The following is an 18,933-nucleotide window of genomic DNA, read 5'->3' as shown; positions in this document are numbered from 1 at the left end:
TATTCACTGAAAAATTATCATATACTATATACATATATATATATATACACACACACACCCCTTCTTACTTACTTCCTGTTGCTCACTGTAACTCGAGTGAGTGAGTTTAGGTTGAAACATTCCTATATTTGAAGGCAAGCAGTCATAAGGAAGTGCTAATAGTAAAACTAAAAGCCAGTTAAGGCTCCCTGGGAATGACTTGGGTTGTGCACATGAGGCATCACTTACCTGCCTCAAAACTCCCGTACGTTTTGAACACTTTTACTATTGGTGATAGTACGTCAGACAGTGGTTGACATTATCGTGTAAATACGGTAGCGACGGTACGCCTGGCGCACGCGCAGATCGCAGCTCCGCCCCTGCAACGCGAGGCCACGCCTAGAAAAAGCTGGAGCTCAGAACGTCTAGCCTCCCAACCATCCCTCACGGCTCAGGCGCACTGGCTGCTGCCGCGCGCTTGTGCTCCGCGGGGCGCTGGAGGCGAGGGTTACCTTATCCGCGGGCGGTGTGCGGCGGCTTAGGCCCCGGGCGCTCATGGCTCACTCGGTATCGGCCGCGGGTACGCTGCTCCGCAGGGGACAAAGCAGCAGACGCCTCGCACGTCTCCCGGGCAACACTGCAGCCGGGCAGCGGGTCCTGGAAGACCCCGCGGCAGCTCCCCGCAAAGTAGCCGGGGCGCGAGGGGAGTCGGCTCGTCTCGCACCGCGCGGCTGCCTACGGATCTGGTGGCTCTTGCGGTGTCTCCGCGGGAGGAACGAGCGGGACGCAGCACCGTTCCCCGGCAAGTTTGTTTATGCCGCTGCCAGGACCAGCCCCCCCGGGCGGAAGTGCCCTCGCCACCGCCTCCTGCGCATGCGCAAGTCTCCGGCTTCGTAGTATCTGCGCAGGCTTAAAGCGGCCGGTCGCGGGGTGCAGGTCTCGTGTGTCAGCGCCGGGGCCATGGGCAAGCTCAACGTGGTAATGCTGCGGTACCTCGCGCGGGACCACTTCCGGGTGCTGACTGCGGTAAGGAGCGGCCTGGCTGCCTTCGTGGTGCGCCCGGCAGCACGGCCCGCGAGACTAAGGGGTTGGGAGGGGCACCTTGCTGGATGGGAGACCGGGGCGCGCCGGGAGAAGGAAGGCCGCGGTGTCCAGATATTCAGATCTGTCTCCTGCAACTGCGGCAGACTCATTCTCCCCTCTGGATACAGGTGGCTAGAGCTGGCCTGGGTGCCCCGTCCTGTGTGGAAGGCTTCCTGTGAGATTTCATTTCAACTCATCCGTTGAAAAGCAAACACTTTGAGGGAGATGCTTCAGCCTGGCAGCCACCAGTCATCTGACAGCATTTCATGAGCTGTCACAGGGCAGGCCTGACTGGCATGAGCTAAAGAAGCTGATGGCCAAAAGCACCTGCTCTAATACAGGCACTGCTGGTACCACACCTTGAATTCAAATGGCAGTAGCAGTGGGAGCAAATCCTTTGCAAAAACCTGTCCCCGTTCCTGTACTGCTCCCATCGCTGTGGTACTGACACAAAAGAATCTCTTTAGTAAATCTGAAGCTTCCAGGAGCAACAAAGTGAAACTTAGAGAAGAAGGCATCGTTATAACACAATGTCTAAAGTTGTGATTCTCAACCAGAGTCCCTTGAGATCTTTTCAAGAGTGCCATGTGTTGGGCTGAAACTCAAGCCCTACTTCTCTGAGGGCAGGGAGAACTCTGTGATTAACCCACAGTACTAGTCCAATAAACAGTCAGAAGCTTTATTGACTACAAGTAAAAGCAACTGATCAACTAGGTTTGCCAGTAAATAAGTAGTCAGCTTTACTGGGTTTGCCAGAGTGTAAGCAGGCAGTCACAAAAACTGTGCACGTTAACATGAATCTCACTGCATCACAGTCTGTCAAGAGCTGTTGCTCAGGAGTCACTCCCCGCAGTTAGCCGCGCTGGGTGAGCTTCCTGGGTTGTGCTGCTCCAAGTCTGAAGGCTTGATCTTCCCTTAGAGATCCATGCAGATGGTAAAAATGGCAAACAGCGATCTCGCTTGCTTATGCTATTTAACCCTTTTGTGATGTCACCCTTTCTAATACTAGCCAAGCTTGTCATGCAATGTTTGATGTATAGATCATAGGTTTACAATAGAACATCCTTACACACTTGGAGTATTCTTCTGTTGTTGTCCTGTTCCCACACTAATTAATCCCAATGGACACTACGTTATCATCTCAATTTATTGTTTTATTGTTGTGGATATTCCCTGGCATTTTAGTGGGGTTAACTTTAAGACCATCATTGCCAGTCTTTAACTGAATCATCTCAAAAAGACTTCTGGGAGCTTGGTCAATTTGACATGACCAGATTTAATTTTCCTTGCAGCACCTTGGAGTGCCACGCCATGTGCCAACATGATTCATGGGGTAAAACTGGAGATTTTAGTTAGGAATCCAGTGTTAGAGGCATTCTGACCAGTGGTAGCTTTCTGAGTCTTTTGCAACAAGAATTGCTGTATTATTTTTCCGCACTCAAATAAATAAATAAATAAATAAAAAGTGAAAACTAACAGCTGGCATTTTCTGATGGGTGCCCTGAGTCTAAAAAGGTTGAGAACCACTGCTTTAAAGTAAGCAACAGAAAAGTTGGGTTGCAGTCACCCAGGGTTTCCAAGCTGGGTCCCATTTTGTGGGGCCTTGCAACTCCAGTTGAATTTCTCTTAGCAACCCTGGTTTACCACCCCCTTGTTTCAGATTCCCTGCTGTAGGGACTGAGGGAGAAACATTCCTCCTGTCATCCATCACTCCTGTTGGCTTTTAAGTAATGGTTTTTTCCCTAAATAGTATGGAAGTTGCCTGCTGAATTTCCCAAGTATGAAGCACACCAGAGGGTGTATATTTATGTTCCCCCAAAGAAGAGGTTTTCCATGTGCATTATCTATCATTTTCTTATCAAACAACTGTCTCATTACTGCTACTGAATTTAAATGCAGAGTTAATACAAGAAAATGTATGCTATTTACCATGTGGGGTTCGTATCAATTTATCTGCAAAAATAAGCTTAGGCTTGACATAGAGAATGACTTTATTTCATTGGCTAGTCAAAAAACTGTTGTACATCTAACTTTTTTTTATTTCTATTCCAGGTGGAAATGGGCATGAAGAACCATGAAATTGTTCCTGCTAATTTGATTGCTTCCATAGCTAGCCTTAAATATGGCGGATGTAACAAAGTTTTGAGGGAATTAGCAAAGCACAAACTCTTAGCTTATGAACGAACTAAAAGTGAGTATGAGTCCCACGTTAGCATTTATGTTCTATTTTAAAGTGTTGACTTAGTTCAGTGATATAATTGCAGCAATATTCTGCTGAGTTAAAAATTTAGCAAAGTTATGGGTGTTGCACAGGTACTCTTGCACTTTTCAATGAGGTCTGCTTCCCAGAGGAACCAGCCTTTGGTAGTTCAGTGACTAAGTAGCTGAATACATTTATATCTTCTCTTATCCATTCCATGTACTGTGATATTACAATGCATAGCTTACATATATGTAATCCAAAAAGGATTACATCAGAGTGGCCAAACTGTGGCACAAGTGGCACGGGCAGCCTCTGTGTGGGGCACGTGGCAAGTCAGGAAGAGGACATGCAGCACAGTAGCAGATAGGGCAGGAGGCTGAAGGCAGAGCAGGAGATGAGCTGGGGAGAACAGAGCAAGAAACAGAAAGCAGTTCAGATAAGAAAAGGCTATTGGAGGGTGCAGGGCTAATATGTGGCACTCCTGCCAAAAAGGTTGGTGCCCATTGCGTTACTTTGTCGTATTATCAGTAATGTAAACGATTTAGTACAGAAACATTATTTTTCATATCAACTTACATGGGCAGTTTATATAAAACAATTCAGTGTTTCATGTTCTAAAGAACGACTATAGTTTTATCGAAAGAGAATATCCTTTCGTTTATATCATGTATCCTATCCTTTTTACTGCAAATCTGTGCCTCTTGCAAGAAAAGAACAGTGTGGAAGCAGATACGATGTTTGTTAGGGGGACAGAAAAAGGTTACCTTTCTTGTTTTGGAGGGATGGGGAGTAAAACTTCAGATCATACTGCCAAACCATTTGTCTTTCTCTGTATTAGAAGAATCCAGTAGTCTTGTATTCCTCACAGTCTCCCTCCTCTTCTGCCTTCACTCTCCACCAATTTTTTCTTTTTTTCAATCTTCCTTGGTACAGTAATATTGTATTATTACCATATTGCTTCACTGCCTTCATTCTGGAGCCATCTCAGAATGAGGTTTTTTGTAAATTTTAGTTAGGTAAAAAGAAACATTTGAGACTACTTACAGCATGACATGATTTCAAATGAAAGACCTGTATTAGAGGTGGTATGTAAATAACAATTAATAGTATTTCAACCATTTGATTCTCTCTTATTCAGCTGTCCAGGGTTACCGACTGACTAACACAGGGTACGATTACCTTGCTTTGAAAACTCTGTCTTCTCGACAAGTGATTACTTCTATTGGAAACCAGATGGGTGTTGGTAAAGAATCAGGTAAATATTTTAAATGCACAGAACTGTTATATTACTCATGTCTCATGAGTAATCCGATAAATCTTTTTCAGGATAGATTCATTAATTTACCAGAAATACATTGTCACTCTGTTTGAAATACTGCACAATGCTATCAGTTTGCTTTCTTCTCAAGAATGACTAGAAAATTTCCCCTTAACTTCATTATTTTATTTAATACTTAAGTAGTCATTTGAAATGCTAGTTTATAGATGGGTAACGTTTATTGCACATTTATTGAAGAGCATAATTTCTTTAAAGACCAGCGGACAGCTTGCAGAAAGCTCTCAAAGGCACTTAAGTGAGATTGTGGAGCCATTAAGTTAATGTGAGTTCTGCCATTGACTTCATAGGGCTGAAATTTCACTCTTTGTTTTGATACAATGCTGTTTCTGTAGGATGTAGTTTGTCGTCTTTGAAGATAAAGAACAACTACACATAGTTTAGAATTCTGGTTTCTAGTGCTCCATCTGCATTAAGGATAAATGCTGCAGAAGCATGGTTTTAGTTCTCTTTTCCTTGTAAGGTTACATACACTGAACTGTTTTCCAGTCTGTTTTGGTAAAATGGTGCATCATCAGCTTCTGCAGCCTGCCTGGAAGTGAGATTGGATCCCAAGGCAGAATAAGAACTGGCCAAGTAATAACTTGATAGCTCTTAGCCTTGTGTGAAATAGGTAATCTGGATGGGTTTTAAACAGCATTAGAAGGAGGAAGGGTATTGTGGAACTGATTTGAGAAAGCCAACTACATTTCTAAAGAACTATTTAAAATGTCTGGATTCCTGTTGCACCAGTATGCAAAGAATCGAAGAAAATACAAACACTATTGAGATTTTTTTTTTTAAATCCACAGTGCTAAACAAGTTTGTGCAACAAAAGGAGCACTTTTGCGTCTATATGTAAAGTGTGAACAAGTTGCAGGTGCTGGAACTAACCGTGATAAAATGTCAGACTTTCTTACTAATGACAGGGTTCAGGGGTTCCTTGGCTTCTATAATTTACTCCATATTCAGAGCCACTGTATGATGCCTACACTAAAATTTGTCTTACCTCATGAAGGATCATTTCAAAAGCTTGGGAACAAGTAGAAGAACATGACGTGTTCTTTTTCTTTCATTCTGACATGCCATTGGTCATATCAAAATTGACTCTATTTAAGTATTAAAAATGTTTCTAGCATTATTAGGACATTGGTTTTTCACATTTAGATTTCAATAGATGTAGCTGCTGTTTGTGCCCTGGTATTGAACTGATATTCCAAAAGCTTGTTCTGGTGAACATAATGAATGAACAAAATGTGGCATAGAAAACTAGCCATTTTACACAAACATTTAACGTTTTTGATACTTATTTAATTTTTTTTCATTTTTATAGATATTTACATAGTTGCAAATGAAGAGGGGAAGCAGTTTGCATTAAAACTGCATAGACTCGGGAGGACCTCCTTTCGTAACCTGAAAAATAAACGTGATTACCATAAGCATCGACACAAAATGTCCTGGCTGTATTTGTCCCGCCTGGCTGCCATGAAGGAATTTGCCTACATGAAGGTATTTTGGTCATAAAGGCAACTGTTCATACCCAGAAGTTACCAACAACAAAGTAGCAGACTAGAAAAAAGGATTCATAGATGTTAGGGTCGGAAGGGACCTCAGTAGATCATTGAGTCCGACCCCCTGCATGGGCAGAAAAGAGTGCTGGGTTCAGATGACCCCAGCCAGATGCCTATCTAACCTTGTCTTGAAGATCCCCCAGAGTAGGGGAGAGCACCACCTCCCTTGGGAGCCCATTGCAGATTTTGGCCACTCTAACTGTGAAGAAGTTCTTCCTAATGTCCAGCTAAATCTGCTCTCTGCTAGGTTATGGCCATTATTTCTTGTAACCCCCAGGGAAGCCTTGGTGAGTAGAGCCTCACCAATTCCCTTTTGCGCCCCCATGATGAATTTATAGGCAGCCACAAGATTGCCTCTCAACCTTCTCGTGAGGAGGCTGAAGAGGTCCAGGTGCCGTAGTCTCTCCTTGTAGGGCTTGGCCTGCAAGCCCTTAACCATATGAGTGGCCCTTCTCTGGACCCTCTCCACGTTATCCACATCCCTCTTAAAGTGTGGCGTCCAAAACTGGACGCAGTATTCCAGCTGTGTTTTTCAGGTCCTCTTTTATTCATATCTGCAGCACCAAGACAGTGTTTATAACCCTTGCTAACCCTAGTTTTGAAGTTAGTGTTTGTATTGTAGATGGGATTCCTAATGTGGACTTCCAGCAAAGTGGAGCCATGGTATTATAGTCTATTGTAAAGCAAAGTGTTTCGTGAAAGAATATGAAATGAATCTCATGAGGCAAGAATTTTTGTGGGTGGATTTCAGAAAAGCAGTTCTTAACAAGCGCAGGGAACTGGTGGACAGGATCCCCTGGGAGGCAAGTCTGAGGGGAAAAGAATCCAGAAGAGCTGGCTGTACATAAAGGAGATCAGCCTGGGTAGACTGCAGTCTCTTTAATGAACTGAAACTCAAAAAGGAATGCTACAAGAATTAGAAATTCTGTTATTGTAGTAGGAAAGAGAGGTTTGTAAGAGTATTGCACAGGCATACAGGGGAAAAAATTAGGAAAGCTAAGGCACATTTTGAAATGCAGCCAGCAAGGGACGTAAAAGGAAATAAGGGATTCTGCAAGTATGTTAAAAGTAATAGGAAAACAAGAGAAACCATAGGTCCCTTACAGAATGTAGAAGGCAGTGTCATTACAGATGATTTGGAAAAGGCTCAAGTGTTTAATGCCTTTTTTTACTTCAATTTTCACAACTAGGGGAAGCTACCAGATGCGAGCCATTGGCAGCAAAATACTGAAGGACACGAACAGCCTAGAGCAAGGATGCTTAATCCCTGGCCTGTGGGTCATCCAGCCCATGGGGCTTCCCACGGGTCTGGACATTTGACTCCAGGGAGTGTGGCAGTGTTTTCTTGCCACCAGATTTCCAGACCCATGGTGCCCAAAGCCAGCATGCAGGGCCAGGTGCCAGCCCCTCAGAGCCCCAACATTCAAATATGTAGAGAGTAATTATAAATTCAAGCTGCCATAGGGGAAATGTAGGTCAAAGATTAGGAGGAACTTCCTGACTATGAGTGTCTGACAATAAGAGTCAAGCATTGGAACAGGCTACCTAGAAAATTATGGAATCAACATCCTTGGATAAGATTATTTTAGTGGTTGCCTTCCAAAAAATTCTGTAGCACCATTAGTAGGTATGGCTTACTGGGCTGAAAATGGCAAGGTTTGTGTTCATCTCAATATCTAGCAATTAGGGAATGGCAACCTCTAAGATTTAACCCTGTGAGAACAATAAGCCTAATACAGTTCTACAGTGTCGTTCTGTCTCTCTATAGAGTCCTTCTCTTTGCTGTATAAATGTCATTTCCTGTTTTATTATAGCACTGTTTGATTTTTGGTCCTCTGCCTAAGTGGCGGGAGCTATTAGGTGAGCAAAGTTTGTTAGAATTGAATTCTAGCTACAATCAAATTATGTTATCAGATACCTTTGTATTCTAACAAGTTTATTTGATTAGGATGATGTTCTTCTCCAATAAAAAAAAAAAAACACATAGTCACTTAAGTAGGACTTAAGACAAGTGAATAAGAGTAATTTTTTCTCATATTGAATTTATATATATATTTAAACAGTACGCAGGATGGATCTTAATTGTTTGTATATTTCATTCATCCTGAAACAGTATCTCTGCCTTGTCTGTATCATGAAAATTCTGTTGTTTGTAATATATCTTCTTTTTACATGATAAAGTCAAGCTATTAATGATTCTTTCTGGATCAGGGTTCTGCTTAAAGCATGGTAGATGCTGTACTTTCACCAGAAGGCCTAAACTGTGCCGCTAAATATTTGCAACTTAATATAGAGAACTTTCCTGAGAATTAATGGATTGCCTTGTTGTTCATTAGTTTAACCTTCCAGTATGTTTTGTTTTCCTAGGCTTTACATGATAGAAAATTTCCTGTTCCAGAGCCAATAGACTACAATAGACATGCAGTAGTTATGGAACTTGTTAATGGTTATCCTCTGTAAGTACTTGCACTTGAACTGTTAATTTCCATTTAAAACTCAGTTGCAAATAATATTTATGGAAATCCTCCTGGAAGCACTTGTTTAGAGATACTGATTTAGTAGTGTAGGTAAAAAAGATATTTTGTCAGGAATCTCTGATCTTGTTTTTTTTTTAGTCCATATGAGGCAAATTGTGACTTCACAGCACTACTCATGGATCAGTATGGTCTGTTGAGAAAAAAGGTTGTGTTGGTCTACCCAGAACAACATGATAATGTAACTGTCCCATTTCGGGTTTGGGAACTTGTGCATGCTGAAAGAGAGCACAACATGCCACAGCACAGCATTGCCTTGCACTATATAGATATGCCATAAAGGTATCGGGCGCTTGCAGCCCAATCTCACTGTGGTTACAGAACAGCATTGAAAATCTAGTTTATATGAAGCGGAATTGATTTATGCTGTTCTCTCTTCCCATCTCATCCAAAGAAATGGATTTTTCCTTAGTCCAATCAAAAACACTAAAGCAGTCTGGAATATTTTTTACTAAAACGCAGCTTACAAAAACAGTAATGGGACAACTTACTTTCACTTCTGCTCCTGGCAAAGAATTTTTTTCCCAAGCATGTCTTGTGTGGTCTGTCTTCAGCATCAGTTCTTAAAACTAACTCAACTTTATTACTTTTCTTTCTGAATTTGTAAAGCAATCATCTTTTCTTTTACGTATCCATACTTTTGTATTCTAACAGCAGTGCTAAAAGCAAATAATCTTAGGAGAGGTTATTTAAATTGTAAGCAGTGGTTACCTATTATCCACAAATATTTTAGAACCTTTAAAATATCATTAAAGTTAGCTTGTGAAGGACTGGTTTGGTTTGTTTGCACAGTTGAATACATAAGGCCAGTTTGGTAATGGAGATAGAACTGATACAACTTCTTACCCTGCACCCAAAAGTAAATGAACTATCATTTTAGAACAAACCAGTTTATATTCTGTGTTACAAGGTAGGCAACTGAAGTAAGTTTTTTTTTTTTTTGCTTTGGGGGGAGGGGGGGTTGTAGCGTAACCAACAGGTTGGCATCAGAGTATCCTGGAGGAATTCAAGTGAACTTAGAAATCAGAACATTTCTGGTTTTAATCCTTCATTTTGCTAATTTAATTGTCTGACATAAGTTCAAATCAATTCTGGTTTAAACAAGAATGAGTTCTGCAGCCTGAGTTAAAATCAGACAAGTTGTAATCTGTGCCACAAATATGACAAAGCAAACAAAACTCTAAAAGAGTACAAATATGTCTTGTCTAGATGTTTTCTTTGGCCAAAATGTAGGTATTCTCCCAATTAAGGAGAAAAATGTATAAAAATTACGGAGTTCTTAAGTCTGTATATTTCTAAGCACCATAAGAAGGCCCAATTATGTTGCTAAATCAGACTTCCCTGAAAGTCTGACTTTAAAACAAAGATTTTTAGACTTGGGTAAAAATCTCATTAGACAGTCCAGTCTTCAGATAGTACAGTGTGTGTTGAACATGTGGTCGGCTGGTATCCTTACACTTGTTTTCAGCTTGGAAGTCTGTCTAGTTTTGCAGTGTAGCGTTCATTCATTCCCTTAATAGTTGAATATTTTTTAACGTTTAGGTGCCAAGTACGTCAAATAGAAGATCCTGCTTCTACGTACAGTGAGCTAATGGAACTAATTGTAAAACTTGCCAACCATGGCTTGATTCATGGTGATTTCAATGAGTTTAATCTTATGTTGGATGATGAGGACCAGGTCACCATGATAGATTTCCCTCAGATGGTGTCAATATCTCATCCAAATGCTGAATGGTAAGTATCAAGTCTATTTGACTATGTAAGATTGATTTAAATTTGTAAGCACTGACTTTTCACATTCATGTATCCTCCCTAACTTTCTTCTAGAAGTGTAATCAGGTGCCACAGAATGTACGTGGGATGATTATCATGTGACAGAAATGTTGGTTTACAGTGAATATGTAGATAGTCAGTTCTTGCAGAGATTCTCAGGTTACTTTCAAGGAAAAACAAGCATAAATGAATGCTGTACAGTTAACTTCTCTCTCTCAAGTTCTCTTTTTTTAGTTATGTACTCACCACTTTGTCTTTTTCAAATAAAACAGACAAAAACTTGATTATAAACAGTGATTTCCTTACTAATGATGTCCTTATGAGAACAACTGTGTTTAATAATAATAGGTTTGATACAGCTGGAAGAATCTCATTATTCTAAAATTTGGAAAACTGTATGAGGTGAGGGGTGTGGAAGGCCTAATACATGGATACTGTTAGAGTTTCTAATAATGGAAATTGTGATGTGAAGGTTGGTGTTTTACAGAATTACCAAATTGGTTGCAGACTTGTAATCTTTCAATTCTAGGCAATATTCTGTTTTCCACCAGGTATTTTAACAGAGATGTTAAATGTATTCAAGAGTTTTTTAAGAAGCGTTTCAGCTACGAAAGTGAACTTTTTCCAACTTTCCAGGATATTAGGTAAGAACTTTAATCAAGAAACATTTCTTGTTTCTGTGACTGAATGCCATTTGTACCAGTTCTGTGTACTGAGAAAGCTGACTAAAATGTTCTGATCTGGTTTTCAGCAGTTCACTGTTAATGACTTCCATGAATAATTTTGACATGTTTTTGCTGGAAAGTTGTTGTGAGAAGAGTGAGCTGGACTTTAATCTTTTGATGATGTATAAGGCAAAGTTGTTAAATGAATTCCAGAGCTTTCAAAATAGAAATTTTTTTTTAAGATATATCTCTGTCCCTTTTTTCAAATGAATAACAAAACCATTTTGAGCACATGTGATTTGGAAATTGTTCAAATAATAAACATTACTATGCCATTTTCAGTGACTTCAGAGGGGGGAAGCATACTATAATGTGAATGTGCTTATATATAATTGGGATATGTTCAGAATGAGAGTTTTGGGGTACATGCTTTATGTATACAATATAATAACAAACCTAACTTTAAATCGTATTAAAATTGACTTCTGCTAAAGTCAGCTGATGAAAATATTGTGCAACCGGATGGTTGGAAGTGATTGGGCAATGAGTTTAGCATGTGGACGTGCACATAAATGAGATTGTATTTATATCAGGCCACTTGTATTCACATTAAGTACAGAACTACATGGTACCATTTCCACATGTGTAAGGCCATAAACAGATGTTGCCAAATGAAGTGGATCATCTGTACCAGGATGTATCCTAGTACAGCCCATCCACTTCATTGGACAAAACAGATATTGCCCATTTTCCCAGATCAGGGCCCTGCCACTCATGGAAACAGCTGGAACCAGTCCTGTGGGACAACATTCAGGGCACCCCTCTGCAAATGGAGAAACTCCAGGTTTCCTCACTAGTACAAGAATGCCCTGGAAATCCCCAGGCAGTTCTTTGCTGGCAGAGAAACCCAGGGTTACTCTGTTTGTGGAGACATACCTGGAGTGTCAAATTTGCTCTAATGCGGTCCAAGGACCACAGTGGAATATTAATGCTCACCTGAGGAATCTGGAATGGGAGAACTTGGGCAGGCATTCCTGGGTTTTCAGGGGCCTGATCCTGCATGTCCCTAGAATGGGAATTACTGGGGTGCACAGGATCAGAACCGTTGAAGCCCTAGGTGTGCCTGCCCAGGATGCCTGGAGAGCATGGGCTACTCTGGGCTGCACATACTCTCCTGGCTTAAAGCAAACAGACATTGGCCTTAAAACAGCAGCACAAAAATCATACCACCTGTGCTGCTGCCACAAAAACGTTTATGGCAGGACAAATGCAACCCTAAGCATGACAAGACTATTAATATCCTACTATTAATCCTTCGGTACTGACTAAAGGATTGTACACTTTGGTAATTTCAAAAATAAATAAAATGAGTACTATGTACTGATTTACTACGTTGAGAGCATTCTCATTTGTGCCTCTATCTTGTTCTCTTTTTCCAGGAGAGAGTGTTCTCTCGATGTTGAGATTGCAGCAAGTGGCTATACAAAAGAAATGCAGGAGGATGATGAACTGCTTTACCCAATTGGCCCTGACAATGATGAACATAAAGCAGAGTTCCCACCACTTGTTGATAACGTTGGGCAGAAAGTAAAGCTGTCTAGTTCAGATGAAGAGGATGAAAGAGATTTCACAGATGAATCAGATGATGACCTTGAAAATAGATCCACCAAAGACCTAATATCTTGTGGTGGTGATGATGATGATGATATTGGTGAAAGTAGTAAAAACACACAAAGTTTAGATGTTACAGAGTTGGTCCATGCTGTAAAAGAAGTTGAAGGACACAGTATAGTAGAGAAAACCAGTTGCAAAGAGCATTCTATAGTAGATCTTTCTGAGAGCAAGAAGAGAACTGAAGCCACAAGTGAAGATTGGGAAGATCAGGAAGGTCTTCACAATAAGGATTATGAAGATGAATGCCCTGATCTGGTTGACTTGTCAACATTAAACAGAGAATTCAGGCCTTTCAGGTATAGAATCATACTAACTGTGTCAAAGAGATTCTGTCTATTCTCCCCTCTTCCCCTTCATTTGACCTTTTATGAGTAATTCAAGAAATGCTGCTGTGCAGCCACACTTGTTGCAATAGAAAACAAAAGAATTTATTAATCTTTGTTCTTAAAACAAAATAACATCTTTCTTTCTTTTGACCTGATGCTGGTTAATCTATAGAGTAATATTAATGTTTATAATACTTTTTAGTGAGACAGATGAGTTGACCTACTCCTTAATACTATTATAATAAATAGTCTTGCAAGCCTGAATTAACTCAGCTTACCTTCCACAATTGAGACACAAAAAAAGAAATAGCTAAACTGATTTGTACTAGTGAAAAAAGTGCATCACATTAGAATATTCCTTATATAATAACTCTTGCCATATAGTTTGCACCTAGAATACTTTTACCTGAAATTAAATTCTTCCCGTTAAGATGAGCACAGATTCCATGGGATGTGTTATCCAGTTGCACTAATATTAATATCTGTTATTTTGTACCTTAATTTCTTACCTGGCCTGTTTAGAGTTCCCTGCTAACCTGCATCCTAGATCCTCTGTACATGAAACCATAGCTCAGTAAAAACATTGAATCTATAACAGAATGAGTACAGATCACTTCCTTCCCCCTTAGCTCATCTGTCAGTGTTTAATTAAATGATTAGCATGGGCTGGTCAGCACCCTGATGTCCAAAGTGACATAGATAGCCAATATTAAACTAGTATTTTTATATCATGCACACTACCGGCAAGGGAATTGGAAATAGATATCATGTGTTTCTACGTCTAGGCTGGGAAATGCTGCTTTCATGGCTTGTTTCAGCTTCTGTCCTTGTATGATTTGAGTTCTTCCCTTTCCCACTGCTTTAGACATGTTGGAAATTAGTATTTTAGTCATAGAAATGCAACATTTTTTTTTCTCAGCTAGCTGCATCTCAGCTTGCTGTGCTGTGCTGACTAATGATTTTTTTTTACTAGTGAGAACATTGCAAAGTTAATATAGTGAATCTAGAAGCAAACCTGCTGAGTTCAGCTTTGCCTCATCCACCAAACAACTTCCAGTTACCAATTCTTTTTTTTCCTATTGGTGGCTAACGTTGAACAAATGCAGCTTAATTTTCAAATCTCAGTTTGAGTTTACGTTGGCAGTCAAATCCCTCTTACTGAGATAATTTGATAGGGAGATAATTGAACAAGCGTAAACTTGAAACACCACAATATCACTTTTAGTTTTCTAGAATCACATCTCATGCATTTAATATATTCTTGTCTATTGTATGAGGCATTGCATTTCTAATCTATGACACAAATTATCACTTTGATATTTCAAAAAGTAAATTTTCCATGTACTAGAAATAGTAAATTGTGCTGGACATTTTCAGATTAAATCTTTAAAACTATTAGAAAATAAGGGTCATGAAGATAATGAATTATTTGTCTGTTTTTTACTAGATGAAATAAAAATCTAATTTATATATTGTAGAAATGAAGAGAGTATGGTTCACATCAATGAACACAAAAGAAGAACCACAAGTATCACTTCAACTGGCAGTGTTGGGAGCTGTTCAACAATTCCCCCGGTAACTAATGCATACATATTTTTTAGTTTACAGCCATTGCTTGTTAAAGTTTTAAATCTTCTGATGTTACATTGTCAAAACTTGTTTTTCAGCTTTTTGGGGATAAGTCTGAATGCTTGGAGTCAGGTGTCAGTATGCTCTGTGATCCTAGAGTTTACTGTTGATTCTACCACATGTCCCAGAACTGGGTGGTAGAATCTAAGCTTTCCTTTTAACTTTTTCTATTTAAAAATACCCTTGACCTCCTGCTTGAAGATAGTCTTAAAATACAAAATATATGCCAAAAAAGTAAAACTTGGGCGGGCCAAGTATAACGTTGTGCAGTCTTCAGAACCTGTATGAAATCTTAGCTCTTACATGAACTGTCCTATTTATCTCATGTAGCGACAATTCTGAAATTTGATAACAACATGAATGTTAAAACTTATGCCGCTGTTCATCATTTCAGTAGAAGCATCCAGCCAACCTGGATGCTACCTTATCCCATTGTCCCAAATCTTGACACCTTGTGATGTACCACAAATTTCAACTGTCTCAACCTGCTACTGGGAGTACATATTAAGGCTAAGTACAGACAGTCAAAAAGCCTGAGGTAGAATCAGTTCAATATAGGCAGCTTTCCCGGCGTCCCTCTCCTCTCTCCCCCCCCCAAGCTGCATAAGTTGAACTGATAACCAAATTAACTGATGTTCAGTTTTTAATTAGGAAAGGCAGAGGGAGGCCTACACTGACCCGGGCCAGTAGGTATGGGGTGCAGAAATGCCGACCACTGAGCCAGCAACAAAACTGAAAGTGCACTTCCGCTGGCACTTCCAGTTTCACAGCTGGCACTTCCAGGGGGTGTGCATGCACTCCCTGTACATCGCCAATGGTATGTAGATTTTATTTTATGTTTCCTAATCAAAAAGATAGTCTCAGCCAATGAAGACCAGAAAGGCCCCAGATGGTATATTTGTTCTCTGGGGTCTTGCTTCTACAAGGTCCCCGTGTAAAAGATGTATAAAATGGCACTTCTGTCTGGCTCCTATGTCCTTTCATGGCAGTTACAAAGATTTAAATAGGAAAGGAATGGCATATACACATACACTTTGAATATATAATCATTCTGTACTTCAAGTAGAATAGAGAAGAATGGTATAGCATTTTTAAGTGCCCATATTAAAGCATTAGAAACAAATAACAATCCCTGTGTTTTCCATTGTGTTGTGCTCATTGTCATTCAGCTGGTGCTTGAGCCCTACCCCAGCATATTAAACCTTTTTAACATCTGAGCACTGTAAATGCAGCTAACCTATCAATCAAGCAGCTAGTTTATTTTTACTATTTGCTAAGTTTGCAGAGTATTTCTTCATACAGGGTGAGCAGTAGACTTAAAATGAAGCAAGGTATTATTTGGCCCTCTCACCTCCCCTATTCCTAAAATGTTCACATGAAATTACTTCACTGCTTGATTTCAGCAAGGTAAACCCAAATGAAATAAGTTTACTAGCTGTATTTAATCCTTCATTATGTCACTCCAGAATAAGAATAGTTTGCCTTCATCTGTCGTATTTCAGATAACTGATTTCATTTTAGAAAGCTCACTGAAAGTAAGAAAGACTGAATGATCTGTTCTGGTTAATAGGCCTTCTGCTATACCAAATGATAAAATAGTTCATTCATTTCTGCGGGCACATCTCACTAGTCAATTAAACTTTTTATGGGCTGAAATATTATATGACGGTAAATTAGTGATTATTAATCAAGTTGCAGTGTGAGCTTTTTAAGGTGCTGCAAAACATTAGCACTGTTAAGTGTGCAAACACCAACCTGTGATTTACAAGATGATAAGCCCAGAGATTTCAAATAGGAATCTATGGTGTCAAAAACATTCTGAGCCGTTGGGTCTTTCTGAGTATTTTTCCATGATCAAAAAATAAGTAAAGGCTAAATGCTGGCATTTTCTGAGGGGTGACTTGAGTCTAACGGGGAAGTGCCTTGAGCCTAAAAAACAGATTGAGAACCACTGTACTAGATGCTTTCCCCTATAAATCAGGTAGGATTGTTCAATCTACATTTCCATTGCATTTAGGATTAGAAAATAAACTGTAAATTCTGCAAACCATTTTAGAAATCTACTTTTACTCAAAAGTTCTCATAGTTGATTTCATGATCAAAATGTCAAAATTATCATTACTTTTTTGACATGCTGCCACAAAGTACACCATCTAGAAATATTTGTTTAATAATCAGTCATGGCTATGGTTATTGTTTTGATAAACTCCCTTCATTCTCAGTAGTTTCCTATAGCAAGGATTTCATTTATTAGAATAGTACTATACTATCCAGTTAACTGATGCTTTTATTCCTACCAAGTAGCTTTGTTTTATACGAGAGTGCCTCCTGGTGGTTATGTTGTCTATAGATCATTTTTCCATTTTGATTTTTAGTGTATGGGATTTCAGGATCCATATTTTTCAAGATTATTTTATATAAAAAAGGATTCAGTTATTGATGTAAATTCAGCTAAAACAGTTTCCAGAATTTAGCATGCAAAGAATGTATATTTTCATATATTATACTTTGTGCCAGATTAACAGACTGAAGAGTTGGCAACATTCCTGTGATATCTTGGGTCTCCCCTGGCCAAAAGGATGAGCTGACAGAACTAAAGCACAAATTTAGAAATTAAGTTACTTTCACAGGATTAAGGGAAAGGCATTTCTGGACCCAAAGAGAACATTTTTAAAATATTTTAGATCAAGAACCACTTGAGGTCAGTAGCAGTTATGAATGCATATGGTTCTTTGAGTGCTACCCAGGAACAGACAGAAAAGAAATAGTAGTAAAACCCAGCATTTGAGAAGCTGTTTTTTAGAAGTCTGAGCGCACACAAAGGGTTGAATCCTAATCGGCACTTGTATAGCACTTTAATGCTATTTTTGATGCTTATAAAACATGGGTGCTTATATACATACATTGAGGTTGCTCCAACGCACTAATTACAGCGCATGAGAGCATACTCAGTTTATAGATTCTGCTGGAGTATGGCAGTTACTTCTGTGTCATGTGTATCAGCATCCCTGCAGTGAAAAATGGCAGCAGGGTTTCTTGAAGTGCCCCCAAGGCCATTTCTCAGTGCAGGGATGCTGATACATGTGATGCTCTGGGCGCTTTAATTAGTACTGCCTGCCCCCCCTAACACATGTATAAGTGCTATGGTTACTAAGTAGCTCCACTTACTCCTTTCTCAGCATGCTCTATAGGCTGTACTCCGGCTTTATGTGCACTCGGACAAAATGGAATTACCTTAATGTTGGAGAAGTCCTAGTACTTTAAAAAAAAAAAAAAAACAGCTATTAAATGTTTGATGCTGAATGAGGAGGAGGAGGATGACCTTGTCAGCTTTTACCTCAATAGCTTAGTGGATAGAGCATTTTCCTGGGAAATGGAAGACCAGGGTACTCTAGGCCAGGAGTGGCCAGCCTGTAGCACAGGTGCCACAAGTGGCACATGCAGCATCTGTGAGGCACACGGCAGACTGGGGAGAGGACAGGCAATACAGAGGTAGACAGGGCAGGAGTAGGTAGCACCAAATCAAATCAGGCAGGTAGCAGAAAGGTGAGCAGCAAATTGGGTAAGGGAAAGAGATCAGAGTGTCACTTGAGGATGCTGCAGAGCTTATTTGTGGCATGCTGCCAAAAAGCTGGCACTGCCTGGAGCAGTGGGGCCAAATCTGGTGGTTAGAGTACTTTCGTGGAAAGCAGGAACTGAAGCTTAAAACCCCCTCTAGGTAATGGGGTCCTAGAATAGAAGTCTTCTATTTTCTGGCCAAATTTCAGAATCACTGGAAGAGTCCTTGTCTCCCACTCCGTTTTACTCTCAGCAGGTGTGTGTGTGTACAGTGCTCCAATTCCACCACAAGTAGAAACAGAATCCAAACTGTGCAGGAGTTCCAAAAATTGCAGGTATGTGGTTACATAAATGCCACAAGCACATGGGGGTGTGCAAAACAGGCTGTATTTGATTTGGATTCAGATTTGTCCCAAATTGGGGAGAGGGATTCAGTTAGTTGATTCAGATCACTGTCCCAGTTCGATTGGGCCGAATCTGAAGATTTGATGCTGATTCGGAGAATTGGCAGTTCGGCCACAGGCACAGCTTTAAATGTTTTTTCTACGTACCTCAAGATACCAGGCATAGGTCATGAACACTGAGATGGTGGGGCGGATGGTGGGGGTGGGGGGGGGCCCTCT

The 18,933-nt window shown here is 40.1% G+C and overlaps 1 protein-coding gene across 1 annotated transcript in view; it reads left to right on the top strand.

The window, feature by feature from the left end:
- Positions 1–897: 897 nt before the first annotated feature.
- RIOK2 (RIO kinase 2) overlaps positions 898–18,933 on the top strand; it is a 26,032-nt gene continuing 7,996 nt past the window's right edge. The window contains exons 1-9 of the mRNA XM_019517208.1: positions 898–1,005; positions 3,115–3,253; positions 4,404–4,520; positions 5,914–6,089; positions 8,519–8,607; positions 10,228–10,419; positions 11,010–11,102; positions 12,563–13,093; positions 14,602–14,698. Coding sequence (XP_019372753.1) covers positions 940–1,005; positions 3,115–3,253; positions 4,404–4,520; positions 5,914–6,089; positions 8,519–8,607; positions 10,228–10,419; positions 11,010–11,102; positions 12,563–13,093; positions 14,602–14,698 — 1,500 coding nt within the window. The 5' untranslated portion in view covers positions 898–939. The remainder of the gene's footprint in view (positions 1,006–3,114; positions 3,254–4,403; positions 4,521–5,913; positions 6,090–8,518; positions 8,608–10,227; positions 10,420–11,009; positions 11,103–12,562; positions 13,094–14,601; positions 14,699–18,933) is intronic.

This window comes from Gavialis gangeticus, unplaced genomic scaffold (assembly GCF_001723915.1).
Source record: "Gavialis gangeticus isolate Ggan-Ray unplaced genomic scaffold, GavGan_comp1, whole genome shotgun sequence".
Classification (NCBI taxonomy): Eukaryota; Metazoa; Chordata; order Crocodylia; family Gavialidae; genus Gavialis; species Gavialis gangeticus.
This window is presented reverse-complemented; position numbering and strand designations above follow the sequence as displayed.